Source organism: Neolamprologus multifasciatus, chromosome 14 (genome assembly GCF_963576455.1).
Source record: "Neolamprologus multifasciatus chromosome 14, fNeoMul1.2, whole genome shotgun sequence".
Classification (NCBI taxonomy): domain Eukaryota; kingdom Metazoa; phylum Chordata; class Actinopteri; order Cichliformes; family Cichlidae; genus Neolamprologus; species Neolamprologus multifasciatus.
Window position 1 is genome coordinate 25,851,856 of NC_140452.1, and position 19,500 is coordinate 25,871,355.

General features: G+C 38.4%; 3 protein-coding genes across 3 annotated transcripts; all 3 read left to right on the top strand.

Moving 5' to 3' along the window:
• Window positions 1-1,550: 1,550 nt before the first annotated feature.
• Window positions 1,551-7,710, top strand: polr2i (RNA polymerase II subunit I). The gene is made up of 6 exons (XM_085130724.1): window positions 1,551-1,737; window positions 1,892-1,946; window positions 5,366-5,439; window positions 5,884-5,958; window positions 7,118-7,169; window positions 7,385-7,710. Exons 1-6 carry the CDS (start codon window positions 1,676-1,678, stop codon window positions 7,445-7,447), a joined length of 381 nt encoding a protein of 126 aa, XP_084986850.1. The 5' UTR covers window positions 1,551-1,675; the 3' UTR covers window positions 7,448-7,710.
• Window positions 7,711-8,584: 874 nt separating this feature from the next.
• Window positions 8,585-10,703, top strand: pglyrp5 (peptidoglycan recognition protein 5). The gene is made up of 4 exons (XM_085131625.1): window positions 8,585-9,358; window positions 9,464-9,659; window positions 9,745-9,863; window positions 10,109-10,703. Exons 1-4 carry the CDS (start codon window positions 9,346-9,348, stop codon window positions 10,282-10,284), a joined length of 504 nt encoding a protein of 167 aa, XP_084987751.1. The 5' UTR covers window positions 8,585-9,345; the 3' UTR covers window positions 10,285-10,703.
• A 105-nt stretch (window positions 10,704-10,808) lies between these two features.
• Window positions 10,809-17,957, top strand: foxg1c (forkhead box G1c). Its single transcript, XM_085131624.1, has one exon. It carries the CDS (start codon window positions 15,013-15,015, stop codon window positions 16,207-16,209), a length of 1,197 nt encoding a protein of 398 aa, XP_084987750.1. The 5' UTR covers window positions 10,809-15,012; the 3' UTR covers window positions 16,210-17,957.
• Window positions 17,958-19,500: the final 1,543 nt, after the last annotated feature.

Sequence of the window (19,500 nt, forward strand, 5' to 3'; positions counted from 1 at the left end):
CTGTTGCAGTGGTGGGTGCTCATATTGAACATGGCCAAGCTGGTTACAGCTAATGAAGTCAGCACTTGGCAAACATACACGAGCCAAAACTTAAGCTTTAGACTGCTCTAAACACTCACTTTTCTTTTCTTTTTTTTTTTGGCTCTGTATGTCAAAGTGAAGGGACATCTTTAATATAAAGGTCTCCAACTCATAGCATAGGAGCGTTTGCTTGCTTGCTTTGCTTAAATGTAAATCAGTTCTCTTTCCGAGCCTTAAAAAAAAAAGATACAGTGCTTTATAATTTCCAACTCTGCTGTCAATTTGAATTTGGGTCTCATTGCTACGCTTGCAACAAAATGCACACAGATATTAAAATAATTTGATTAGGTTGTGCAAAATAAAATGTCTAAAAGTTTTATGTGTTTTATATTTGCTCAACTATTTTTTTTTTTAAATGGAACATTTATTGAATCTTCTGACAATTTAAAAGTCATATTTGCTACATCCGGCATTTTTTAGGCAATTTATAGCTTAAAATGTATTATGCAATTTATCTGTGCTTACAGGGGGAAAAGGTTACACTGATTATGTAAAAGTCTAAAAAAAAAAAAAACAATTTAAAAACCTTTTTAAAAACTGTATGTATCAAATATGTTACACGAGGCAATAATGGGTTAATAACATTGTAATAATAGCTCTGTTTTCTTCAAGTGTCCAACAAGACACGGCAGTGCTAATTGGCTGAGCACAATATCAGGGCCATCTGTGTGCCTGACGATAATGACTGACTTAACCAAGGTTAATTCGGATTAGTGACATTAGTGTCAAAATGTCAATTAGATTTTGACTGGGTTTGTCTTTATATTACACGGAGCTAGTACCACACAGATGAGGACCAAAATAACATCAAGACCAGTCATTTAAGCCAGTGCGACATGAATCTTGAAGGTTTGAATAGGATTGGTTATGAACAAATGTAGTTTGGGTTTTCTGTGTTTTTATGATGACTGGTCTGTGTGAAAGCTGTTCTTACCACAGGCTGTTTAAAGAGATAGATGTAGTGACTATGAGTTTACGCACTCAATTTGTGGGTTGATTTACAAACTTTGAGTCTAGCATCATTGTCGTCAACTTTTTGTTGTTGCTTTGCTTTGTTTCTTAGACACTAGTTACCAAATTTGGAGGAGAGGATGGAATTGCTTGGTGACAACACACACTTGCACAATACAAAAAAAAACATTAGAGCAATTCTTTTTCCTTTTTTTTGTTCAGTTCAACTTTCTTTATATACTGCAGCACCAAATCACAATAACATTCGCCCCGAGGTGCTTTATATTGTAAGGTAAACACACTATGATAATGCAACAATAACCAGAAGGAGTGGAAAATGTGTGATGTTTTTAAAATAAGTCTACTGGGTTCACTCATCTAACCTAGACACATGCAAAATTAAGTAAGCAATTTAAACCCTTCGCTTGTACATGCATTGCTTCACTTCTGTGCATCTTGTGTATCAATGCCTATTCTGTCCTCCAGCCATTTGTAGGCGCTATTTGGAAAAAAGGCAGAGCCAAAATCGTTTACGCATGCGCATACGGTCTGTTTTTAAACTTGAGGAGTGAGGCGGTAGACATTAACAACATTTGAAATTAATTGAGTTCATTACTTTTGTCCACAATAAATCGTTTCTCCGATGGATTTAGACGGTGGGACGTACGAGCCGGGATTTGTTGGCATACGGTTTTGTCAAGAATGGTGAGCGTTTGTCTGTTTTAGAGGACGTATACGTTGACGTAGCCGGCTAGCTAAAATAAGCTAGAAGCACATTAACATAATATTGTATGAACTGAAGGAATACGTACGCATAATTGAAATGAAAACCCATTAACCACTTGGCTTTGTCTTCCAGTAACAACATGTTGTATCCTAAAGAAGACAAGGAGAACCGCATCCTGCTGTATGCCGTAAGTTTGTGCTCCTCACGTGTGTGTTAACCAACAAGTATTAGTGCTACTTTCTTTATAGTTAGCTAATCCACGATACGGCAACACTCTTCTAACAGTCCGGATTATAAAACGAATGGTTAAAATGACAGCTTTAATTTTAATTTTCCTTAGTTTGCTTATTTTACACCCCTTATGTTACAATCGGTGAATACAATCAGAGTTTATAGCACATTAAAAACTAGTTGACCAAAGTGATGTAGACATCAGATGTAGAAAAAAAGAAAAACAAAACAATATAAATATATATATATATATATATATATATATATATATATATAAAGCATCACTCACTTAGAGATGAAAGGGAAAGGAACCTTTCTGTCATGGTCAATAGTAGTGAGTGGAAAGGTGTATGAAAATATTTAACTTTATCAGTTTGTTTGTAATCATCCCAAACCAATGCAATTACAGATTTTACACAGAATAATCTCAACCATGGACATAGTTTCAACCCCAGTCTTTTGCTTGAAATGCAAGGCAGAAATTAGTACCCTAACTCATTGTGTTTGGTGTTGTCATAAGCTGCAAACGTACTGATCTAGTGTTTGATTAGAAGTGAAAAATACATCGAGGCTGAAAACAGAGATGGGCCTAGTCTCTTGCTGTCAGAATATCTTATGTTCATATCACGTTCAAAAGTCCAATGTTTTATAAAACTTTGGAACCCTGTTTGATCTACTTGAAAACTGATGTCTACGATCTTGGTGTTGGGATTTTTTTTCTAAAGGTTGTGATAATGCTGGGCTGATTATTGCATATTATTGTTGCAGTTGCTGGTGTTTTATGTGAGACTAAACTAAATTAAATAATTTGATATATTACAAAATATAAGAAATAGCTCTAATATTACAAATAGCTCAATTATAAAAATCCAGAATATTACAGAATTACAGAATATTAAATGCTGCAAAACAGCTGTAAAACTTTGTTATTTTCACTGTAGAGGATGTAACTATTGCACGGTGTACTGTACATTAGTTGGAGGAGTTGTACAGGCAGGAGTAATTTCCTCTAGGGCTGGGTATTGTCACTGATTTCTAGAATCGATTCGATTCTGATTCACAAGGTCCCGAATCGATTCGATCCACGATTCGATTCAATTCGATTCGATTCAATTTAAATCTGGGAAATTTTGCTTCAGACAGTCAGAAATATTATAATTCAGATCAGTACATTTACATATTTTTGTATCTATAAAAAGGAAGCTGACACTCGCAAGACTTTATCAAAGGTGTAAGCATCACAGCAGATGCCTTTGTGCCAAATTAGCTGAAGATAAAACACAGAAAAACATGAAGGTGATTTTTCCTGGCCTGGGATTTTATAAAAATATTCTGCAGTACATCAAAAACGAAAGAAAACCATTAACCATCATATGAACATTACCTCTGAAGTTACAGAGGTTTTAAAGACACAGCTGAGCGTTTTGCATTTTGCATAATTTTAAAAAGTTTACATTTGTTCAGAAACCCACTGAACAGCAGAAATGAGGCTTTCTTTTCGGAAGTAAGTAAAGGGGAAAAAACAGCGGCCGACAGCGCTGTAAACAACGGTAGACTTGTGCGTAACAAGCAAGCGAATAATGCAGAAAACAGATTTTTAGACGGGAAACTGTTCTTGAAGTACACAGAGAAAGCGAGAGAGAGAGAGCTGTGCATGAAGTGTGGTGGAAGCAAAAACAGCAAAACTAATAGGGAATTCATGACGATGTTTTTGTGAAGCGTAGTTTGGATGTTCTTTTGCTGCTGGTTCGGTCAATATTGTTTGGAGAGAGATCAAACTAACAGCTTTAGAATCAGCGCAAAAAGGGCATAAACACAAAGCACGGACTCGCCGAAACATCAGAATCAGCGAGCTGTCGGCTTTCAGCCCCGACCGTGTCCGTGCCGTCGGGTGAAAAAGGCGACATCTCACTGATTCTGATCCATCGGCGGGTCTGCGCTTTGTGTTTACATCTTTGTGCAGAATCTGTGTTCCTGCTCTCAGTTACTGTTTTAGCTGTTTGGTGGTTCTTGAAATTTTGTGAGGTTAAACCTGAGATTCTGGCGTTTTGGGCAAAATAAATTAATATTAAAAAAATCGAGTCAGGATTTTAATGAATCGATATCACGTTATCCAAGCCAGAGTCGATTTTAATCGATAAATCGATTATCAGAACCCACCCCTAGTTTCCTCTGTTGTTCAGTGGTGCATTTGGGTAATCTCAGTCTCTAACTAAACATTCTCCTGTGACTGGCCATGTCATGGAGTGGGTGCCAGGTATTGTCCAGCACTGGGAAACAGTAAATATAATTGGGTTGAAACAAAAAAAACAACGTCATGTGGAGGGAGGTGCGCCTTCACCTTACCAAGGAGCCCTCATTGAAAAAGGCTTGTCTTAACAGCAGATCTAAAAGCACAGTCAAATATCACACCAAGATTCCTTGAAACCAGGTGACAGTAAAAAGCTCAAAGACTGATGGAGCTCTCCTTTCCATCTTAATGATTGGGATGCCCAAAAATAAAAAAAAATTCTGGTTCGTTTTTGTTCAGGTTTGACAAGTTTATCTCCATCTATGATTGAACATCACTTAGACAGTACTACCAGAGCCCAAATACAAGCTAGTTATCTGCAAAGCAATGAAAGTCGATGCTGTACGTTTTAAAAATGGGTTCCAAAAAAAGAAATGTATAATGAAAAATAAAATGGGACCTAATACAGAACCTTAAGGTACCCCAAGTGGTTACATAGATGATAAATACTGACCTAAGTGGACAGAGAAACTCCGGACTGACAAATAGTTATTTAAGACAGCGATCACCAACCTTTACTGCTCCACGGACCGGTTTAATATCAGACAATATTTTCACAGATCGGCCTTTAAGGTGTTGCGGATAAATACAACAAATAAAATGACACAAAAGTGGGGTTTTTTGTAAATATAATAATAAATGCGGATTCACTGTGTAATTGTGTAACTTCATTAGCAGCGTCCTCCTGAAATGGGCCAACAGCATTGAGAGTAACGTCCTCCTCTCTGCCCCTTAATGCTCTCTGGTCGCTATGGTAACGTGTAAATATTTCTTTCAAAATAAGACACACAACTACAACACGGGAAAAGATCCGGGGAAACCAAGTTAACGATAAAAACCCTGAAAACCCTAAATTTCACACCCGAGCCTCAACTCTCGCGGCCCGGTATCAAACAACTCCAAACGACCGCTGATTTAAGACATACATTTTATTGTAATGTATTGTATAAAACATTGTAAAACCATATGTAATGGAAAGGTTTTAAGGAAGATTGTTGTGATACAATAAGAGTACCACAATAAGTCTGTAATCATTGTACTGAATGTCCTGCTCTTTAACAAAAAAATATCTTTATCTCAAACAGTGCAGGAACTGTGACTACCAACAAGAGGCAGACAACAGCTGTATCTACGTCAATAAAATCACCCATGAGGTTGAGTAAGTAACCACAATACAACATAAATTAGCAAAGGTTTTATTTCCTCAATTTGAATAATTCGTCATTTTTCATTGCAGACTGAGTCACACATTAAAGTGGGCGATAACTTCCTATTCAATCACTGCAGCACTTCTAAAAGCAACCAAAATGGTTATGACATCTAGGGTTAAATGCGCTGTGTAGACCCATTCAGCCACACAGATTTGATTGATTTTTCCAAATATGTACAAAAGATTTTCTGTGTACAATTTCAGACAGTACAAAGCAGTGTTTTTATGTGTGCTCACACATACTGAATGGCTAATCTTTAGGAAAAAACATTAGCATTTTTTGCATGTGGTCTTCCTTTTGTAGTGCGCACAGTACTAGAATTTTAGATTGCATTCATAGGTCATGTCAGTCGATGAGCTCTAAACCTCATGCTTCCATTTTTTTTTTTCCAGTGAACTCACACAAATCATCGCTGATGTATCTCAGGACCCAACACTGCCAAGAACAGAAGACCACCCCTGCCCTAAGTAAGTTTTACCATACCTACTGACCTCCCTCAGCGCCCATGCTTCACCTCCTGTTGATGTTTTTAAGAGTATTTTGGTTCATTATCCATTTCCGTTCTGAAGTGCTGTCCAATCAGTTTTTCAGGATTCAGCTGAATCTGAGCAGAGACTATAGCCTTGTTTGCTTAATCAATAAATTGCAGTGATCCAGTTCCACTAGCAGCTATACATGCCCATGCCATAACACTGCCTCCACCGTGTTTGACAAATAATGTGATATACTTCAAGTCATGAGATACTACTTTTCTCTTCCCGTCATTCTGGTACAAATTCATTTTGGTTTCATGTGTCCAGATATTTTTTGCCCTGATGTGAGTGGGCTCTTTTAGAGCGTGTGGCAAAATCTAATCTGGCTTTTTGAGTGTAATCAGTGGTTTAGACCATTTTGTGAAACCTCTGTATTTACATTCATGATAATAATCTCATGATCTTCCACTTTAGTTCTGACTGTATAATTGACCACCTGGCTGCAAAAATGCTTATCCAATTTTGGAGTAATTATGTTTTGTTGTTGTTTTGGTTTTTTTAAAGGTCTGTAATTCCTAAGTGCTTCTACTGCAAAATATTTATTAAAAGGCATCATTGATTTGCAAAACTGCATTGTTACCAATACACTTTCTAAGTAGTAAGTGAAATGTGTAGTTCTAAAAATAAGTGTAGAGTCAATAATTACTGACACAGCATACTTGCTTATTTAAGCAGCAGAGCGTTGTTTAATCTGCATGTATTGTAACTTATTGGTGCACATAGTCACCAATCAGTGAGACTAACTGAGTGTATGGTCATGCAAAACGGATGGAGCATAGATTACATCACTGGGGTCTCAGCGTAAAAGCATTATATTTAACCGCATCCCTGCTCTCGTGTGTCTACATTTTATAATTACTTTATGTCTCCTTGAGGCACACTAACATACTGTATATCAAGTAATTATTTAGACGGCCACAGTAGACGGAGGAAATCTGGATAAAGGTTCAGCCTGCCCTGAAATAAACTGTTGGTGGTCATTGTAGGTTTCCACAAGCCATTTCAACTTTAATGGACTGTGGAATGAGATGTTGTGGCTCTGATGGTGGTAACACTTTTATAACGTTTTTTCTTTCACCATTTCTCTTCTCAGATGTGGTCACAAGGAGGCAGTGTTCTTCCAGTCTCACAGTATGAAGGCTGAGGTAATTGCAACCTTTGCTTTCTCTAGATCTGCACAAGCTACAATTGCCCTGCTAATACATTCTTCTTAGCCCCTGCTTTTCAGGAGGCACCACATTATTAATCCAAAATATATATTTGAGAGAGGTATTTATTAAAAAAAAATTAAAGATGAGTTACATTCCCTACACAGATCATTTGTTTTGACTGACACATTTTTTTGTGTTGCCCCACACAGGATGCTATGCGACTGTACTACGTGTGCACGGCGCCTCACTGTGGACACCGGTGGACAGAGTGAAGCCTTCTGATAATAAAGAGGTCTAGCACTTGCTTCTATGCTGTTGCTGTCAGCACTCGTACAGTATCAATCTGGGTCTGTGTCTACAGTGAATGCATTTGGCTTTATAAAATAGCAGCATTGCTGACCCCTCTGTTATTGTTATGGACACTCATATCTGTCACCATGTTGTGAATATAATGTCATCAGTTTTGCTGTTGTGCTTTTTTTAGCGCTTGTCATTTTCAAATGTGTATTGTTAGATTAAAACATGTTTTCAAATATCTCTTGAGTCTTAATAATTGTGAAACTCTTCATGCACTCCATCTCTGAGTACATTTTGAGAATATTTTGTATAATAATAGTTATTTTGTTACATAATTAAGGTTATATCAAGACTAAGTAACACATAAATGTAAAACCAGGATACAACAGTTAATATAAAAGAGTCATTAGAGGGTTGTTTGTTTTTAATGAATTATTCCTTATTTGGTCTGAGTCACTCAATCAGTATTTCTGGGGTTTTTAAGAATAGCAAGAATCAGTGATCAGATAATGCTCCTAAATATTTTTAACTATAGGCCGGGAAACCTTGCCAACTCATGCACACAAGCTCACCTTCAAATCAAACCAACTGACTTCCAAGTAGAGAAGTCGGTATAGATATTCACTTCCTGTTTCCAGCCTAGACTGTTAATGATTAGTGGGGGTTAAAACCATGAAACACAAGACTGGTTGTGTGTTTTCCTTTGAGTCACATTCTCTTTGTGACACAGCTGAAAATTTAGACCACAAATCACATGTAACCAGTGCACATCCCCAATATTCACAAAATGTCTTGAGACTGTCGCTGACTCATTCGCTTAATGCTGAACATATTCGCAGCAGGGATGAGCCAAATAAATGTACAGTCGGCAACTTTGATAAGAATTTGATAATGTACACGTCTTGTTATTTGGTTACAAACTCCATGTGGTTTTACCCATTATGTTATACATATATATATATATATATATATATATATATATATATATATATATATATATATACATACATACATACATATGTATATATATATGTGTATATATGTATGTATGTGTATATGTATGTATGTATGCATATATATGTGTGTGTGTGTATATATATATATATATATATATATATATATATATATATCAAGTGTGTTCATCTTTGGTAGTGATTTCTGTCCACAGTCTTGTTGTGGACAGAAATCATAGGTTGTTGTTGTTTTAAAGTAATTAAAGATAAATGCTGTACAATCATTCCACCCTGGAAAAAGAACAGTTCAAAGAAGTCATTCAAATCCCCAAAATTCCCATGAAATTCATGGCAAGTTTTGGATTTAGAGGGTAATTTGCAGTCTGAAGTTTGATGAGTGGATACAAACTTTAGACCCGAGCTGTAGCTACAGGTCTGCTCTCAGTCCAACTGGGAAATATGCATCTAATACATTACATTAACAAGTAAACGTGAGTCATTTTTGATGAGTCAAGTCAATTTCTTAAAGCACCAGTGACACTTCATGGACTTTCTCAGTTTTCAGACTAATCCTAAATTTGAAGATCATGACACGGCTTGTCTTTTTTCCTCCGTGCTACTGATTTTGTAATGTTAGTTAGTAGTTATGCCTGATCCGTGTGAAAAATCAGAGGTTTTCTCTAGCTGTGCAACATTCAGGAAATACTGTGTTGTACTTCCTTCTTTTTTAAGCACGTATATTCCAGACATCTTGTTGGGCAACTGTAAATTATTGCTCAGCTGGTAAAACTAGTGGGAAAATGACTCGTGCTCATTAAGTACATAATAGGTGTACTTCCCAAAACCACACCCCTTGAAACAGGCTCTTTGATAAAGGAGCTGCACTACGTGCCACGAGTTAGTCTGCTTTGTGGGACGCCATGGACCGACAAGGTATGGAAACAGACAGCTTTGCACTAAGGATTGTTTCTGGTTTACTAATTAGATTTTCTTTTTTGAATGCTGAATATCAATTTGGTTGATTTCAATCTGTTTCAGTGAGCATTGTTTCAAGGCAAGAGTGGGGAGCAGCCGCTGCCAAACAAACCAAGGCTCTGAAAGGACCTGCCCGAAGAGTTGTTATACACCACACTGCCTACCCAAGCTGCAAAGGCCTGGCTGAGTGCAAAGCCAGCCTTGTCAGTATTCAGAGATACCACATGAAAGACAGAAAGTTTGATGATATTGGATACAAGTGAGTTCCTCTGTTAGTGCACAAGAACTGTGTGCAAATGTTTGGTTTTGTTATCAAAGCTTACCTGTACTTCTTCAATGTTTAGTTTTATTGTTGCTGGAGATGGGACTGTGTTCGAGGGTCGTGGCTGGGGCGTGATGGGCGCACATGCCAAAGACCACAACAGTGACTCACTGGGAATTGCCTTCATGGGGAATTTCAACAGTAAGCACTCCTTATTTTGTGTGCATCATATACAAGAGCATGTTGTTCAGGGTGTAGACATAAAATGATAAGGCTGGGCCTGTTTGTGCAATACAAACATTAATCTTTGTTTAGTAACCGCACCTTGTATCATAGGAAAAGATCATAAAAGCAGGGTAATTTAAATACAACAAGCACACACACACATTGGATATTGCACATTATTCTCCATATAATGATAAAGCTACTTCTTGTTTTCATTGCAGATGAGACGCCGAGTGAAAAAGCAGTCGTTGCGGTGAAACAGCTGCTGCAGTCTGGAGTTTCCGCAGGATTTCTACAGCCTGGGTTTGACCTGTATGGACACAGAGATCTGGGAAACACAGAGTGTCCAGGAGAAAAGCTTTACGCCGCACTGCCACGACTGAGGAGCACGTCGTGAACCTCGCAGATGATTTGTCAGTGTTTTGAGGGGAAATTGCACACAGACCCCATGACCAGCTTCTGTGAAGTAAGCAAGGTGTTAGGAGGAAGAAGCTTTCTAGATCCGACACTAATGCTCAGGTTTCTTTTTTTCCTCGTCACATTATATGCATATTATTTGCACATTATTATATTTTTTATTATCTGTTAGCAGGAAGAGTCTGTTTTCACAGCCTGTCAGAGCTTTCTTTTACAGCAGAGGGAGCCGTTGCATGACGAGAATAACCCAGGCTATATCTGTTTAGAAGTGCAATTGGAAACCAGGATACATGAATAAACAGTTGAATGTTGTGTGAAAGTTTACATTTTTATTTGAATATGCTGATTTAATGTATAATCTTTTTTTTTTCTTTAAAAAATACATTTGCTTGAATCAAACTGTTACCGTGTTGTGCTTAAGGTTTTTAGAGAGGTGGAAAAAAATATCACCAGTGATATTTAAGATCTTGGTAGCATTATCAAGCCCGTCATTGTGATGATAGCTTGAAATGTTTTGAATGAATTCTCATCAAACTTTGCATGGGTGTACAGTAGGGTCATGTTAACAGTGCATTAAAATTTGGATTGCATCCACCGAAGTCTTCAAGGTCACCTCAATGATTAATTGGTTAAGAATTGACAAAAAGTCTTATAATTTAAAAACTATGATTCTTATAATTGCTGTGTGATGTCAACATATAGAAAGCACCGTAAAGATTTAAAATATTGTGTCACATTTGTTGCATCTTCGAGATCAGCAGACTAATCTGAAGATCAAAGTAAAAGAAAATTCTATATAGAGCTATTTAAAACTTAGTGCTGACAACATATAGGCATATAGGGAATAATATATGGGGATTCTAAGTTATTGTGGACCTCTGACCTCTTCTACAAGGTCAAATTTTTATAAAATGTCTTGTATCTTTAAAGTTGTACTTAAAATTCTGCTGCCTTTGTTTGTATTGCCAACAATCAGGAAATAATTCAGGTGTATGGGGATTCGAAATATCACATTATAGTTTGGCTTTTAAATTTCACATCCGCCTTTCTTTTATGCTGACCTCAAAAATGTGTTTTATATTTAACGATTGAATTGAGACAAAGACAATGAGCTTCCTAGTTAGTTAGAAATATATTGTAGTATCCTATTATATAATAAGTTATTCATGTCCCGTTATTTACAAATCAGTACCTATTATTCATTATCTCCAAAATGTAATGTAAATGTATAATCAAAGTAAACATCTGTCAAATTTCTCTTCACTAATTTTTTCTTAAAGGACGTTTAAAAAGAACAAAGAAAATAAAAAGAATACAATAAAAACACAATATTGTTCCTTTAAAAGTTAAAAACACAAACTGAGCTGTCTTGGCAGAGGTTTGCAGTCTCAGAGTGCTTCTTTTTATTACTCGATTCATTGTTTGTTTGTTTGTTTGTTTGTTTGTTTACGTATGCGAGGAATTTTCTCTTTTTCTCTATCACAAACACCACACAGGGTTAAGGGTTTTTTTTTAGTATGTAATTAGAAGAGTTAATGATAATGATATTATCACAATATCTGTAAGAAATTCCAAGAAGCTACTTGTCTAAGCTATCTTTTAGTTTGTTTATTGAGTGTTTTGTTTCATTTTTGGCAAACAGAGTAAAGTTAAAATAACAGTTGCAGAAGCCTGAGAGACTGTCTGTAGCCATAACTGTGTAAAAAGAACAACTACACCTCAAGGTAATGTAAACTAAAGGTGAACAAGACCAAACATCTGCCACTCAGGTGAAATAATCACTTGCAAGAGGCAGAAAAAAGAGTTTGTGTGCGAGACCACGGGCTCACAAAAATAGAATATGTGTATTATTAATTATAACAGAGGGGTTTTTTTTAATCACAGTTAGCTATGCTGGCATATCGCAGCAACACTTGTTAAACAGCAGAATAATTATTAAGTATATTATTGAACAACAAACAATCTTTACAAGTCCTGTTTTCTCATGCAAATGTCCTTCAAATATCTCTGCAAAAAACACTGTAAACAACACGAGATATGGAATCAAGGGCATTGTAAGTGCTGAAACAACAGTGCATGCTTTCTGCAGTGCCAGAAACATTCCCAACAAGTGCTCACTTGTGCAGCACACAGATTATGGAGGAGGGCCCTATCAAACAGGCTAATGGCAAAGGTATTAGACTGTATGACTAATCCTTGTCTTCATGACTAATATATAGGAGACTTTATTGTTGTCAATGATCAGTGTAACTGAACAAGATGCTAGGGCACAGCTACAGTGAAAGTTCAATGTGTTCAGACAGGGAAGGGAAGTGCTGTGTAAGTTCTAATAGATTCATCAAATTAAATGGATCTCTTTCTTCTGTGAGAAGAATTTGAAACAATAATCCAACCAAGAAGCATGTATATTATTCTTTTATTATTATTACCTTGTCATTGTTGGAACAGATATTAGATATCACTGCACTGGCTATACATTAATCTTTTTAAATGTTTGTTGAGCAATAAACTTAATAAACTAAGTCAAAATAACGCAAAGGCATTGAGTTTGTGTGCCACCCCTTCCAAGTGGTGAAAAAACAGATATTAGATATTAAATTATAAAACCTGATATGAATTTGCAATCTGTGTGTGTGTGTGTGTGTGTGTGTGTGTGTGTGTGTGTGTGTGTGTGTGATGACCTTTTGTTCACTCCTGCTGCTGTTTGTAGAATAGAAAATAACACAAGGCTATAACTCATCACCCCTTAGGCCCCGCTTCACTTTCTTGTGGTTGAAGGAGTGCCCACATCACTCAGGAACCTCACGTGAACTTATCGTTTGTACCGGTGTGATATGGAGAGGTGAAGGCCTTTCAGACAATAAAACAAGCAGCTTTGTTCACCTCGAGGAAAAACTCATATGCCTGTCTTACATTAATTTACACCAGATCTATTTCATCTCCTTTCTGATGGAAAGGCATCATAGCAGAAACAGTTATTGGCAGTATTTATTGAGAGTCACATATTTAGAGTGAAGAAAAGCAATCTGAGAGGAGAGCACAATGTAAAATATAATGATGTGGTTTTCTTTAAATGATGTATTCCTCCTTAAGTAGGAATACATACATGTGGCACTGCAGTAACATGCAAGTAGGGCACGTGAACTTGATGTATTGTGCCAAAGTAAGCAGGCTCAGCTTAATTCTAACTTAAATGCATTTAAACCAGGATGGTGTAGGTGCCTTAAAAAGAAGTGAACTCTGAAAATGAGTTTATGAGCGGCCTAGTGAATTTATATCATTAGGAGTGCTTGTACACACTATTAACATTACATGTTTCGTCATTTCCATACCCCACAGGCTTCATTGCTACAGGACACTGCTTTAATTAGGTGCTATTTCAACAACAGCATAGGTCATTAACGGGACTGCAACTCATTCGTTGCCACCGGAGTCTCAGTCATGGTGGCCTGTTGCTAGCTGAACTTTAACACTGTTCTCAGCGACATGAACACTCCAAAGCATGTCCACGAAAAATCAAAACCTGGATACGTCATGTCTGAAATGACCACTGCGTTATCACTAAAATAATCATTTCAAGTGAAACCTTAACGTGTCGACAAATGTATCTGCTTTCTTCACCAGTGGACAACTGTTCAAACTAAAAAAAAAAGTCAAGGTTAGCATTAAGTAGCAAGTAACCTACGCAGAGAGAAAACTCACTGTGAGTAATTATTAGATTTAAGAGAAGCATGGATTAAGTCAAATACACTGTTTAATTTGAAGTGAGGAGGCAGTTTTCAGTTACAAAGAATCTCTAGCTACTGTTTATTTAATTTTACCACATTTTTGCCCAGAAATAATAAAAATGTTTGCATAATAAATGCATGCTACTCAGAGCTGGTTTAAATTACGAAATAACTTGTACGTGTAATAATCTTGCCCTTCATTCTGCGTTTTAGCCTGCTCGTCTTTGGCCCGTTATATATAGGATCATTCGGTCTCTACAGCGTCTTCATTCTCTTGATCGGCATTTTGCCAAATTGGCTCCTATGATGTCGATTAAGGTGCGCAAAGAGAGAAAGCAGAGAAGAAGAAAAACGAGAGAGAAAGATGAGGCCAGCCCAGGGGGTGAGGCGCGTGTGAGAGTGTTGAATTTCATCAGTCACGGAAGTGTTATAATTGCACCCCAGAGTTCACTGATCAGTCACATAGATTGACAGCACATCCATGTCATCCCGGGTTCAAGCCCGCCTTGGCACAGTGTGTTTGGTATCATGGCACATCCTTTCATTCTCAAATTATTATAGATTTTTCTTTGGGGGGGTTGATAGGTGCTTATGGAAAAACATCACACCAGTCATATTTTAGTGTGTTGCTTTGATTTTATGGATAAAAGGCGTTTAACTCTTCACCGGAATAAATGAATTATCTTTTTACTAAAATAGACCCACTTGACTCAAAGTACGGACACATGCGCACAACACGTCCCAGGATGATTCTCTTTTATGCGCAGTTACAAAGTAAACACCAACGCGAGTCGTTTTGGAGGTAACGAGTCCTGAGCTGCTGTGATCATGCGCATTTGTTGTCACGCTGTCTGGCCCGTGCGTCTTTGGCTCTTTACCACTTTGAGTCGACGCATCTTTGCTCTGTGTGTTCAGCGGTGCGCTCTCCTGTGATCTTCGGACAGCTTTGGGAATTTCGAGAGTGTTTTTTAACCTTTGGGATGGAGATTGAGGATGTGAAAACTTCAAGCCGATTATTCCACAAGTCTTCATTCAGCATCAGTAGCCTGTTGTGGAGACGAGAAGGAGTGATGGGTGACCAGGAGTCTCCTTCTCAGTCCCAGAAAGTGCGCCCTAGCCAGCTTGCAAAAGCCAGCCATGATCAAAACTTTGAAAAGTCAAAAGAATGCGCCAAAGTGGAAACCAAAGCGGGAACTGTAACTGGGAGACGAGAAGGAAATAAGGAAGAATCGAGGAAAACCGGTGGGGCAGAAGAAAGCGTCAAACCCGAAAAACCTCCTTTTAGTTACAACGCGCTCATCATGATGGCGATCCGCCAAAGTCCCGAAAGACGGCTCACGCTCAACGGCATCTATGAGTTCATCATGGAAAACTTTCCGTACTACCGGCAAAACAGACAAGGGTGGCAAAATTCAATCAGGCACAACCTGAGCCTAAACAAGTGTTTCGTGAAAGTGCCGCGCCACTATGACGATCCCGGCAAAGGCAACTACTGGATGCTGGACCCCTGCAGCGAGGACGTCTTCATAGGTGGCACATCGGGAAAACTGCGGCGAAGAGCCGCAGCTGGCTCCAGGGCCAAGCTCGGGCTGAAGAGAGGAGGCGGTCGTGTGATGCCCACGGGCACTGCAACCAGCGTCACTCTGGCCGCAGCCAGTTCGTTTTACTGGCCTGTTCCGCCGTTTCTACCTCTCCAAGCGCCGGTGCGTACCCACCTTGGCGCGGGGACATATCTGAGCGCGCACCCTCGCTTCTCCAACCACGCCACGTCGGTGGTCTCACAGCGGGCCCGACTGAGCGCAAACGCTGCGGACGCTGACCGGTTCTTGCAGACGCACCAGGAGATGTCTTACATCGGACTCAGTTGCGCGCAGTCCCGTCGCCACCAGATCGGCGCCGCGTGCACCGCCTTCTCCGCCTCCATTCCCGCGTGCACGCTACCGCTGACAGACCCGTGCTCTTTTAACATGATCTCGGGACAAGCCAGCTACTTTTACTCTCACCACATACCGTGCGCCGCCACGTTTAGTCAAGAGGAGTGCGCCACCTCCAAGACACCAGCGGCAACGTTTTTACCCAAGAGCGGTCACTCAGACCTCGGGGGATGCTGCGGTGACTTTTCAAATTACTGCCCTCAAGTCAGCCCGAGCCCGTCGTCTTGGAATATAGAGAAATAGATACACTCCCGACAATCAGTGTGTGAGATTTGAAACATTGCTGTAGATAGTTTGCTAATTGTTGGAAACAAAGGGCAAAGCCAAAGAATCCCGATGAATGATAAAAAATCCTGCAATATTTACCCAAATGTCTGCGTCACAGTGGATGTCTCTAAGTAAAAAAAAAAGCGTTAATAGACTTGGATTATTTCTCAGAGTTTAAATGACCAAAAAATAAATGACGCGTGAACTATAAGTCTTAAAATACTTCCTCTGACAAACACATTTCCGAAAATGAGCAAAAAAAAATGTGTATTTGCGTATAATGTGAATCCTAGGTTATGCGCGGATATGCTCAGATCGTTTTTTTAATGCAATTAACGTTCACCGAGTTTGCATCTGCTTCCGAAATTGTACTAGAAAAAATATTATCCTTTGTTAACTTTCCTCATCAATGATTTCCCACATGTGTGTTTATTGGTATTAAAAACTGAAGGGTTTTTGGCGCATGTCACCAGTTTTGGGTTGAAGGGAGGTGAGAAGAAAACACGATTTTAAACATGAAACAAAATCGAAAAGTATAAAACTCTTGATGAAGGGATTTGCTTTTTCCAGCATGGTATCCAACACATTAAAATATTACTTTGGAAAGATTCCAGCTTAATTTTAAACAAACGGGTGGAACCGGGTTTTTTGTTGTTGTTGTTGTTGTTTTTGTTTTGTTTTTGTTTTTTGTTTAGTCCAGGGACTTTTTAAATTATGAGTTTTCAGTTTGGGTGAAAATGATACTTAAACTGCTCATTTGCTGCACTTACTGTCTTCGATCTCGTTAATGTTGCAACCATATGTATATTACATTCCCATTTTAATGACCTTACATGTAATTAAACGATAAATAATGCATTTTTAATTGTGTTTTCTTTTTACCTCATTAAAAGCTACTGTTGTTGATTGTTCTTATTTGGCTGTGTTATTAAATGTTTCACCCTGGAGATTTGAGCCCGCACAATAAGAACTATATATAGACTGGATTGAGTGTTTTAAGGAAAGGTTGTGAGGCACAGAGGCCTCTGTGTGGGTATGCTCTGAGCCATTCTTTTTTTGTTGTTGTTTATGAACAGTTCCACTAAAAAGGTTTTATCGAGAAGATATCGTGTGGAAAAGGTTGTGATGTAACCTCAACAGGTAGACATGGCATTTCCAGTCGCGCAGATCTTATTGATCTGTCTTGTGTTTCAACCTGCGCTGACATCACTGACTGTTAAACTTTCCCTCACCTCTCCTCGCCGCTGCCCCCTGGAGATATAAATTAATAGATGTATGTGGATGCAGATTAGAGCAGATGTCTCTTTTAAACAAAGGGTTCTTTATCAAAAACATAAATAGAAAGAAATTAAAAAAAAAAACTCAGCCCGCCACCTTTCCAAAGCCAGTCACATCCACAGTCACGTGTGGTTAAAGCAGACCGGGCTGGATCAGGTAACTTCACTGTTGCCAAACTCACCGTCTAGATAGATACAAAAGATAATATTTACACTTTGGCATGAAGGACTGTGGTGTGCAGAGCAGCAAGGGGAGAGCTTAGCTGTGAAGCAACAAGCTTTTGGTGCAAAGTAGACTTTTGTATCCTGAGGCAAGAGTAAGAAGATACTTTTTGCTGTTAGTGTAATAAATAACATGTTTAGTTTGACAGCTCTACTAATAACCATAGAGCTATAATTCACCCTGCTACAATAAGGTTTCGCTGGTTTTTGGTGTGCAGGAGGCTGCAGAAACTCTTTCAGTTTTTTAGATGCATTTTTAAAAATGTACAACAAAATGTAAAGTGGGAATAACACGTCTGTTTGTTCTGTTTGATTTGGGTGAGAAGGAAAGGGTCTTTGAACACCCTCACATATCTGCATTTATTCTTCCGTTAAAATTAGGTTGGAATTCAGTTGCTGAGCATGAAGCAGTCCATGCCAGACCTTCAACTTCTCCCTCCACATCATTTCTGTTTGGAGAAACAGAGCAGCTCTTTAAAGCCACTGAACATTCTGCATCAGTATCAAAGTGCACCTGTTTGACCAGCTTGTTCCTCCCACGCTGCAAAAGTTTCAGGCTGTTTATGCTCCAACATTTTCTGTCAAAAAGAAACCTTGTTACCACAAGCTACCACAAATTCTTCTTCTTCTTATTATTATTATTATAAATCAAACAGATTTAACAGATTTTTGTTGTGCACTGAAAAAGAACTTAAAAAACACTTATGGGAAAGGGTGGCTATCACTCTGTTCCTGGCATGTCCTTGTTCAGTGTAAGGTGTTGTATAGGTTCAGTTTCACTCACATTAGACACTCTAAATCCTTTCCAAATGTAGAGTCAATCTGTCATACCCACACCTCTTTGGCACACGCTTTCTGGAGGTGTCCCAACGTGTTCACGTGTTTGAACTCAATCCTCAAAGTGCTGTCAGATATTTCTTTCAGACTAGTAATTCAGTCTGACTATTTCACCATATTTGGGATTTTGGGTAAGAATAATAACCTTCCTGTAAATGAAGTCAAAATAACAAAAGTTGCCACCTTGTGCTGCTTGATGCAAACTTGAGATATTAAGATTTACAGTATGTCCACAATATGTTTTGATAAATCTGCGGGAATTGTAAATCCTTTAAAATCCCATTCACTTTCTTGTAGGTCTATCTATCCATTTTCTTAGAAAAACAATCCAATTAAATGAATCTTACAGTTACTTTGTGCATCTGCATGTCTGTTAAAGTGTATGTTTTACTAATTTTTTGTTCTCACTGTTCTGTCTGTTTTGAAAGCCAATAAAATTTAGGTTAACAAAAAGGAAACTTTACTTTTTCTATTTAGCTGTTTCATATATTTTCTTCTTGTCTTTTTGGTTAGTTACTGAGTATTTGCCTGCTCTCTTAACTGACCAAAGTCTTTTCAGGCTCCCACAGTTCCGTTTCATGTATATGAGCTCATTTTACACCACAGTTTAGGATGCAAGACTTTTGGCTGAGCTAGGTGTGCTCCATAAAGATGTACCCCAGCAGCACTCGTAATCGATCCCAGTCAATCACACTCCCCTCCTCAGCAGCACACAGGCTGCCATTATCTGCAGCAAGTGCTTTCGACAGGTAGATCTGCCACCACTGAAACAAGGTGGGTGGGATGGACACCTATAGGCGTCTGTCTGTCTCTTGTCAGAAAGCCAATCTCCCTCTCTCAGACATAGACGTGCTCTTTTTACTCGTTCTTGCTGTACCGAAGAGCAAAACAATGACTTAACTGTTTGAGTCTGCGTATCAGTTTGACTGCT